The sequence below is a fragment of the Nelumbo lutea genome, chromosome 2 (genome assembly GCF_056320005.1).
Source record: "Nelumbo lutea isolate HS-2025 chromosome 2, American lotus-T2T, whole genome shotgun sequence".
NCBI classification, from domain to species: Eukaryota; Viridiplantae; Streptophyta; class Magnoliopsida; order Proteales; family Nelumbonaceae; genus Nelumbo; species Nelumbo lutea.
Window position 1 is genome coordinate 31,798,342 of NC_142685.1, and position 10,384 is coordinate 31,808,725.

Genomic DNA, 10,384 nt, shown 5'->3' on the forward strand with positions numbered 1-10,384 from the left:
AAGAACCAGACGTCTGCTGCAGAGATCTTGATCTAATGGATTTTCATGTAGCCGACCAGATCAGGCTTACATGAGAACCCTAGATTTTCTTGCCAATAGCTCTGATACCAACTTGAAGAAAGCTAGTGGATTTCTGTCTTAAAGAAAAAAAGGAAGAAAAGATCTAGGTTTTGAAGAGAAAAAGGGAATTTTGCCGCCCCATAAACTTCATTATATAGTTTTGGTTCCTTACAAGGATAGGAGATAAAAGATAAATTCTAGTCCTAATAAAACTATTAGAGTTCGGCCTATCTGTTAGACTGATAACAGTCAAGGAAAAGAGAGAAGAGAGAAAGGAGAAGAGTAGAAGAGAAGACAAGGAGGAAAATGTCTGGTTTGAATGAGAGAAAAGTCAACTCTCCCATTTGGCCAGATTTATTTTATATCACTAAAATATTGTGGAAAAGTCACATGTGCCCCTACTTAAGTTAAGGACATTAGATCTAGCATAAACTTACACATCAGCACCTAAACATAAGCACAAAGACAGAAATACCCCTACATACTCAATACCAACACTCCCCCTCAAGCTGGAGAGTATATATCATATAATCCCAGCTTGTTACATATGTAGTCCACTCTACCCCGACTCAATCCTTTAGTAAACAAATCTGCCCATTGGTTCCCTGTGTTGACATATGCAGTGTCTATCACTCCACTCAGCACCTTCTCTCTAACAAAGTGACAGTCAACCTCTATGTGCTTGATTCTCTCATGAAACACCAGATTAGAGGAAATATGAACTGTAGCCTGATTGTCACAGTAGAGCTTCATCGGATCAACAGTGTATCCCATCTCCTGTAGAAGATTCTTTAGCCCCACTAATTCACAAGTAGTATGTGCCATAGCTCTATGTTCTGCCTTTGCACTGCTTCTTGCCACAACTATCTCCTTCTTGCTTTTCCATGTCACCAGATTACCTTCAAGAAAAGTGCAATAGCCTGTGGTAGGTCTCCTATCAGATACAGAACCAGCCCAATCAGCATCAGCATATCCTTCTATTTCAAGTTTTCCACCACTTCTGTATATCAAACCACGACCAGGAGCCCCCTTTAAATACCTCACAATCCTTAGAACCGCATCCCAATGTGGAACCAGAGGTTTTTGCATGAACTGACTTACCATACTAATTGTGAATGAGATGTCTGGCCAAGTGATGGTTAGGTAGTTCAGTTTACCTACCAGCCGCCGGTATTTGCTAGTGTCTTCAAACACTTCACCCATATCACTGCTCAGCTTAGTGTTTGTTTCCATAGGTGTTTTAGCTGGTTTAGCACCTAATAAACCAGTTTCTTCAAGCAAATCAAGAGCATATTTCCTCTGACACAAGTTAATACCATGCTTAGACCTTGCTACTTTTATCCCCAAGAAATACTTCAATTTACCAAGGTCCTTCGTTTGAAAATGTTCCCGTAGAAAAGTCTTCAACCTGTCAGTGCCCATTTTATCATTTCTGGTAATGACAATATCATCTACATACACCACCAATAGGACCTTCCCTGCCTGAGAGTCATGATTGAAGACTGAATGGTCAACTTGACACTGTTTCATACCAAGCTTCTTTACCACCTCACTAAATCTACCAAACCATGCTTGAGAAGACTGTTTAAGCCCATAAATGACCTTTAGTAGTCGGCACACCTTACCATCCTCCCCCTGAGCAACAAACCCCAGTGGTTGCTCCATATAGACCTCCTCGAGCAGATGACCATGCAAGGAGGCATTCTTGATATCAAGTTGATAGAGGGGCCAATCATACATCGCAGCAAGAGAAATCACAAGATGGATTGAACCAATCTTAGCAACCGGGGAGAAAGTCTCTGTGTAATCAATACCATAGGTTTAGGAATACCCTTTGGCAACCAGTCTAGCTTTCAACCGCTCTACACTACCATTAGGTAAGTACTTAACCGTATAAACCCACTTACAACCAATAGCCTGCTTACCAGGAGGAAGAGTGGTAGGTTCCCATGTATGATTATGAGCCAGAGTTGAGAGTTCTTCTTCCATCGCACGACATCATCCTGGAGAGGCAAGGGCTTCCTGGACATCCTTAGGGATAACAACAGAGGATAACAAAGAGAGAAACTGGCAATGGGAAGCGGAAAGGTGAGTCAGTGAAACATAATTAGAAATAGGATGAAGGGTACAACCACGTTTACCTTTCCGTAAGGCAAGGGGAAGATCAAGATCAGATACTGGGGTTGGAGCTGGTGTGGGAACAGTTGCCGGATCTGTCGACGATGATGGAGCTGGAGGAGGAGCCAGTACATGTGGGCGATGTGTATACACGTGATGGATAGATGGTCGTTCAACAGGTGGTGGCACCGGAGGCAAGGACATGGTCACAACTGGAACAAGAGGAAAAAAATCCACAACTGGAAGAGGAAGGGGAGGAGATGATGAAGAGGAAGAAACATTATTGGACTCCAAGAAAAATGGAGTAGACTCAAAGAAGGTAATATCAACACACACAAAGGAATGTCGAGAGCTAGGATGATAACACTTATACCCTTTCTGAGTCCGGGAATAGCCAAGGAAGATGCACTTAATAGATCGTGCATCTAACTTGTCCTTTCCTAGCCCTAGATTATGAACAAAGCAAACACACCCAAAAACCCCAGGAGAAAGGAAATAGAGACAAGGAAGGAAACAATGTGGTGAAAGGAGAATGGCCATCAAGGATAGACGTGGGCATCCAGTTAATCAAGAAGCAAGAAGTAAGCACTGCATCACTCCAAAAAGATTTGGGAACATTCATGTGATGCATTAGGGGTCGAGTTGTTTCCAAAAGATGACGATTCTTTCTCTCAGCCTCCCCATTTTGTTGTGGGGTGTAGATACATGAAGTCTGATGGATAATGCCATGTTGGTCTAGGTATTTGCACCAAATTGGTTGTGAATCTCAGCATAAAATTTTTGGAAAATGATAAACAATTCACTCCTTTCTTTTATTAAATAGAGTCGCATCATCCTTGAATAATCATCAACAAAAATGACAAAATATTTATATCCATTGTATGGCCTTACTTTATAAGGGCCCCGAACATCTGAATGAACCAAAGAAAAATGACTCGACATATGGTTATCAACTCTAGGATTAAAGGGAACACGAAGATGTTTCCCTAACTAACACGACTCACAATCCAAAAAGATGACGCAATGAAGGAACCAAAGACTTCAAAACTTTCAGTGAAGGATGACCAAATCGACAGTGCCACTGGAGAGGAGAAAGAGACGATTAGAGAGCTGTTGACGTACTTCCACTACCATCAAGATAATACAATCCACTAGCTTCATGCCTTCCACCATTCTTCATCCCTGTCTTGAGATCCTGAAAAACACACGAAGAGGGGTAAAAGGTAATGGAGAAATTAAGAAACTTGGTCAACTTACTAACTGACATAAGATTAATAGGCAATTTAGGGACATATAAAACTGGGATAAGGATACAAGGTCCATGTTAACATTACCAACACCACAAATGGAGGATGTAGAACCATTATCAAGGGTAACAGATTGTGATGTTGGGCAATGAGGGAAGAAAACACACTTGGAGTTCCAGCCATGTGATCAGAGTCTCCAGAATCAATAATCCAGGGATTGGGTGTGGATGCCAGACAAGCCATACCTGAGTGTGCGAGAGTGGCCGTGTTCTGTTGAGATGTGGCCTTAACAAACCCCTCATACTCATCACGGGGAATACTCATCATCTCCTTCCCAATAACATCTGTGGATGTAGAAGGTATCTGATCAGCTGAATGACTTTCCTGTCTGAAGCTACTGTCACTAGTCATGGCATGATTGGCCCAAGTTGAGGGTGGATCATGCGAGTCTTAGCAATAATTAATGGTATGTCTGTCCATACCACAGTGTGTACACCTCCTCGGACCCGAACTACGTCCTTTGCCACAGGTTCCCCCTGAATCTTGACCTCTAGTACGACCACCACCATGGTTATATGCAGGTCCATTACCACGGCTCTGGCCATATGCCGGTCCACTGCTACCACTATGACCAGACTGAGCTCCCCGAGCTCCACCTCTAACACCACGGCCTCTGGATACTGTAAATGATGATCTATTGGAAACATTAGGGTTCTCGGTAGATCCAATGGAAATTCTCCTAAGTCGAGCAAACACCTATTCTAAGGAAGGGAGAGCTGACCCTCCTAGTATCTAAGCCCGCATTAGTTCATACTCAGATTTCAGCCCCACCAAAAATCGAGTCACATCAAGCTGTTCTCTCTGTTGTTGCTGAATTTTGACATCAGAAGTGAGGGGGTGATAAACATTCAATTCATTACGAATGCTACTCATACTAGCATAGTACTCATCAAGACTCTGATTACCCTGTTATAGATTAAAGTATTCCTGATACAACTGATATACTCTGTTTGTATTGTCTTGACCCAAATACAGCTTCTTAGCATGGTCCCACACTTCTTTGGCAGCATCAAGAAACATGAAATTTATACTAATCTTGGGTTCCATACTATTCCATAACCATGTGATAATTTGTAAATCTAATTGCTCCCAATCATCATACTCATGAGAATCAGTGGAGGGTTTTTTGTCTCTTATGTGTTTCACCTTCTTCTTTGCCTTAAAAAAAACTTCTACAGACTTAGCCCAAGGTACATAATTTTCAACATTCAGCTTAATGGAGGTCATTTGAACATTCAGATAGTCAGTAGGAATCATCACACTAATCTTGCTATCGCTGTTGTCTCCTATTGCTGAATTCTGGAATTGCTGAATTCGGTACGCTTCACACTAGACCACACTACACACTGATTTCAGCACTTACTGTTGCTGTAAATTGCACTCTTTACACCACAAACCCTACCTCACGACTATCTGAAACTTCACCACACTGTTTGAGGAACACTCCCCCCTTCGAATCACACTGAAAAGTGCACAAACCCTAGCACACTACAATCTGAAATCCCACCATACAGTCTGAAACAGACTTGTATTTGATTCACACCAAGAAAGTGCATAGAACCTCTTACCTGATCACTCGAAAATCAGACCACACAAGGCACCCACTGCACCACACGAATCAGCCCTCTTCTCTTCATTGATTAGGGGAGGGCTTTTAGAAATTGCAGCAACCGACAACGAACACCATAACTGGAGGCATAGAAACCTCCAAGGGAAGAGGGCGATCACTCCTTTTTAGCCCTTTCCCTTATCTCCAACTGATGGCGAAGAAAGCAAGAGAAAACCCTAGACTAGATGTGCAGAGAACAGAATTCTGGGCAGATCCGATTTGCTCAGTTTAGATTTGATACCATATTAGAGTTCGGCCTGCCTGTTAGACTGATAACAGTCGAGGAAAAGAGAGAAGAGAGAAAGAGAGAAAGGAGAAGAGTAGAAGAGAAGACAAGGAGGAAAAGGTCTGGTTCGAATGAGAGAAAAGTCAACTCTCCCATTCGGCCAGATTTATTTTATATTACTAAAATATTGTGGAAAAGTCACATGTACCCTTAAGTTAGGGACATTAGATCTAACATAAACTTACACATCAGCACCTAAACATAAGCACAAAGACAGAAATACACCTACATACTCAACACTAAAAAAAACAAAGATAAATTCTAGTCCTAATAAAACAAAACATAACATGGATAAGGCCAGCCGGCCCAACTTAAAAAAATAATTAAAATAACTAGGTGTGGGTATGGAACCACACACACTAGAGCCTAACTGTGGGTATGGAACCCCACGCTCATGGCTACTAACTATTTCTACAGAAATGAACCGTGATGGATTCTTGTGCAAAGTTCAGACATTAGGATGGGATTTGATGTCATCAACTTGGTTTAAAGGTCATTGTAGGTAAGGGGGAGCATGGGTCGCTTTGGTTTAGTTCCAAGGCAAAACCTGGAGGCTGGAACCTACCCTATAGGGCTCGGTTCCAGGGTCTACCCATGGAACTTGTTCTTCAAAAACTTGGTTTTTAATAATAATATAGTTCAAAACTTATCACTATTATACACAAATATTAAATTAAAGAAAAATGATCAAATCACTTAAGTGACTCAATGTTCAAGTGAGATTACGGTCTTTGTAACCATGAGTGCTTGGGTTCCCATCTTCACATCCTCAAAGTATTTAGGGATGTTTTTTCAAGGCAAGTTTGGTTTCAAGGCCGGTTCTCTGGCTTAGTTTGGGTAGGGTAAACCCCTAGACCCTGGAAACAGCCTGGGTGGGGGCCAGTTCCAAGAATTTGGAACCAGACCGGTTATAGATTGGGTAGGGTTGGTTCAGGTCTGGTTCCATTTGGTTCCGAGTAGAACCTATCCATTTTCTCACCCCCCTAATTGTAGGATATTGAAGACAAAAATTGATTCTATTTACTTTTTTATTATCAGTAAAGAAAATTTTTATCAATAACTGAATTAGGGACTGCAAGTGCAATCAGAGCTGGGACTGGATACCCAGATACCTATGTTGAGTTGGGCCTAGTTGTTTTTATTCTTATTTTAAGTTATTTAGTTAGGAAGTTGTTGGGCTTTAGGCCCATTAGTTTATGTTTTTAAGTTGTGAGTATTCAGCTACATTAGTAGCCGCCCTACTAAGGGCATCTTTGTAATATCTCATCCTTTAAGTTAAGTATAAATTATAATGAGGGGTTGGCGGCTAGGGTTAATCTAAGAATCCTGGTTGACTTCCTACTCTTTTCTCCTCCTCTTTTCTTCTCTACTGCTGAAATCTTCATCTTCCTCTTCTTTCCCTTCACAAGGAATTCAACTAAATCTGCAATCAGTGATTTCTACTACCTATATGTTTTATTTTGCTTTCCTTTTACAATGCTGCCTAGAAATTTTGTTCCCAATGGGCCCCTGTTTGGCCAAGGAATCTTCCATCCCATTAGCACTTCTTTTGACCCATCTGAAGGCAGCACTCACTTATCTTGTTAGCTTCTCAATCTCCTTCTAAGTTTGCCTGTATATCCAAGCTCCTGAGTTGTTTCTGCACGTCCAAGAGATAACCAGCTTTTAGTCTCCCTCTACCTCTACATGATGCAGTCCAATTTGCTTAACTAGCCTCAGGCCTTGTAGTATCACCAGTACTTTGGCCTTTATGGAATCGGCAAATCCAATTAGTTCTGAAAATGGAGCCACTCAGCCACCAGTTGCCTTGTGCATCCCTAAATACACCCCCCTGATCCCTGATGGGATTCTATTTTCTTTTATCATTCAGGTGATTAATCTGATGGACTCTTGTTCTCAAATGCTATGAAGTAAAATGAAATCGTTTCATCTCATGTGGTTTCTAAATGACCCTTATTTACTTGACCACCTTAAGAATCAGTTACACTAGACTTCAATCAGATGGGTGATCATGACCATGAACAACTAAGCCCATTATTCAGCTTTGAGGAAAATTTAGATATTGTTATCAAGGAAATCTACATCTGAGGTGATAGTTTTTTTTTTAACCAGTTACACTAGACTTTCATCAATTGGATGATCATGACCATAAACAACTAAATCCACAATTCAACCTTGGGGAAAATTTAGATACAATTTTCAAGGAAAGCTATGTCTGAGGTGATTAAGCTTTTTTTGAGCTTACCGAAGTGATTGCAACTTATGTTGAATGCCTTAGTGTTGATGAGGCAGTGGACCAAAATGCATGATTGATAACAGCTCTTTCACCAGATGGGTTTAAGTATTGTATTCAACATTGCTGTTTCTTTATTTTTTTCTTCCTAGTAGGATAACCTGTGTAACTGTGTTTAAGCTTTGAGACCAATATTTTCAAACCATCATTGACCTGGATGATTGGGGACCATTCAACCTATAACCCAGTCATGATTCCTGCACAAGTTAACCTAAAACCCACAAATTGTATAAAACCATTGTCTTGGTCAAACTCTGTTCGGCCCAGGCAGTCGAACCATTGACTCAGGGGGTTGCAGGTTACAAAATACTACTTGTTAGAAAACTTCCAGGGGCCATAATTTTGTGCTTGGTTGATCAATCCCCCCCCCCTCTTCCATTTACCAAAAAATGGATAGGGCCTAAGTTGTAAAGAGTTGGAAGAGCAGAACCTCTCTGATTAAGAAGATACGAAGAGGCTGGTTTGTGTCATGTACATGGTGCACATTTACAGTCAGGATGCTTAGCATTCGAAAGGTTCCATATAGGACATCTCGTAGGCCAGACTTAGGTGTTCCAATAATCATAACCATTAGATTGCATTCATTTCAGAAGTTGGTAACACTAGGAAACGAGAAAAATTATACAAACTGTATCTTCATAATCATCTAATGAAGTTCAATCCTGTATCTGTGCCTTAGTTATGGAAGAAGGAAGTATTTATTCGCACTTATAAGCAATCACTACAACAGTAGTTCTCTTGGTGACAATAGCCGATACCATATTTCCCTTGGACTCTTCCTCTTGCAGGGTTCTTTGGCACTCACATCTCGGAGTTTAAGTCCAGTTCATAGTTCAAGATCCGTTGAATACAGAGAACAATGTCAAGGAACAGAGAAAGCTAGTTTTGAAAGCAATCTAGGTTCAATCCAGCAACATCAATTTCTACAAAGTAACATAATATTCACATCAGCCAATTCAAAACTGCATGAACAGAAAGGTTCAAATAACAGAAGCCAAGTTTCAACAAATCCCATCAGTTTCTCTCAAGGTTTGAAAACTCTTACAACTCCTACACCCATTCAGTATGACTCAAAGAAATTTGGAAGTTGCAACCAGGGGAACTCCCCCTTAGAATCTAACTCAAATTCAGGGAAGCAGAATTCATACTCTTCAGCTTTGAGCTCCCAAACAAGTGATGATGGTGGACATGAGAACCGAAATACCTCAGGTCATGGAAGTAACTGCATAGGACAAAGTGCAGATATCTGCAGAGGAGGCCATAACAACATTTTCACAATCAAAGGAAGCCATTCGTCTTGTTTTGATTGCAGTGAACCAGATCAGAAAAACCAAGGTACAGTGGAAGGATTTCAATCAGAAACTGAAGGAAAATCTCAGCTCATAAAAGATGGTATGGAACCATCTCTTTCTTCTTCTGCTCCCAATTCCGAAAACAAGCATAAAAATCAAAGTACCTACTCAAATGGAAGTTTTGATATTCCAGAAAGGCAACAGGGACCTGGTGTTGTAACAGAAAGCAATGAAGACACCACAAATGAGGAAACTGTGGAAGAAGCATGTGAAAGCATTGCAGCAAAGATATTGCTCAGCTTTGCACCATGCAGATTTTGTGGGGATGCCAAGTCAAAGGTTATTAACCCCCTGATGGAGGCATAGCCAAACAAATCAAGTCAGGATGCCACAAGCAGTGAGAAGAAATGGAATCTATGTGAAAAAAGATGCATTGGCTACAACACCAAGTGTTATGCAACAATGAAATGGACAAAGTCGTTCATGGAAGGATGACCTTACAATGACTGCTTTGGAGAAGTCTTGACTCTTTTTGTATAGTTCAGTTTTGTTTTATCTTCACTTGTGAGGAACTTGTGAGGCAATAACCGCTACCTGGTGAGTGTTTGCCTTTCTGTATAGAGAATTCAATGCCATTTGAAGCTCCATGGTAATAGAGGATTGTGACTGGGATGTTGATCGGGTCTTGTTTCTACCTCTTCTACATGGTCAAAGACCAGTCTACCAGAGACCAGATGCTGAGACAAAGATGTAAATTTACAGAACTTAAAGATCATAAAGGATGTTACTGTAGAGATTTTCTGCTTATTTGTACCTGTTTTTGGTTGCTTATTCATAACACACTCTAATCATTGTTGTCTTGATTTCTTTGTGCAATCCCGATTCCTTTTTGCAACCTCAATAATGCTCCCACATTTTTCTTGAGTTTTGCCTAGAATATTTTTGGCCACCTTGAAAGTAGTTAATTGACCAAGTGGTTAAGATCACCTGTTAGTTCTATTTTGGTCTCAAAAGCCTTTTGCAGGGATTCATGAATTAGAAATGGAAGATTGGGAAGCAAATCAACTTCCTTTAGTAGGCTATGGGCTCACTTTTAATTTTAGTGGCAGTCCTGCACCAGAGTGTCAATTACCCTACAAGTGAAATTTAAACAAGGTATCCTTTGATCTTTGTGGTGTAAGCAAAACATTATTTAAATATGCTATGGTGTGGTAGAGTTTATATTCAGTTTCCAATTTCGATAATTTGTGCATGAGAAAGTACAAGTCTAAAGTTCATCAGTATCATAACCATCTGGCGTCATCCCACTTAAGTAGGATCAGGGGCATTAATCCTCAATTTCATCTCTTTTGTTTTATTTATTTTTTATTTATTTAGTAATTTTAGCAGGTATTCCAAAAATGAGCTAAGAGACTACTT

At 40.5% G+C, this 10,384-nt stretch overlaps 1 protein-coding gene across 5 annotated transcripts in view; it reads left to right on the top strand.

The window, feature by feature from the left end:
- The window catches only part of LOC148869655 (uncharacterized), a 36,631-nt gene extending 26,803 nt beyond the window's left edge, over window positions 1-9,828 (top strand). For 4 of the 5 annotated variants that reach the window (XM_088973276.1, XM_088973273.1, XM_088973277.1 and 1 more), the window contains one exon: window positions 8,462-9,828. In XM_088973276.1, the coding sequence (XP_088829402.1) occupies window positions 8,462-9,331 (870 nt within the window). In that variant the 3' untranslated portion in view covers window positions 9,332-9,828. The remainder of the gene's footprint in view (window positions 1-8,461) is intronic. The other variant, XM_088973278.1, reaches the window with a different exon arrangement.
- The last annotated feature ends 556 nt before the right edge of the window (window positions 9,829-10,384 follow it).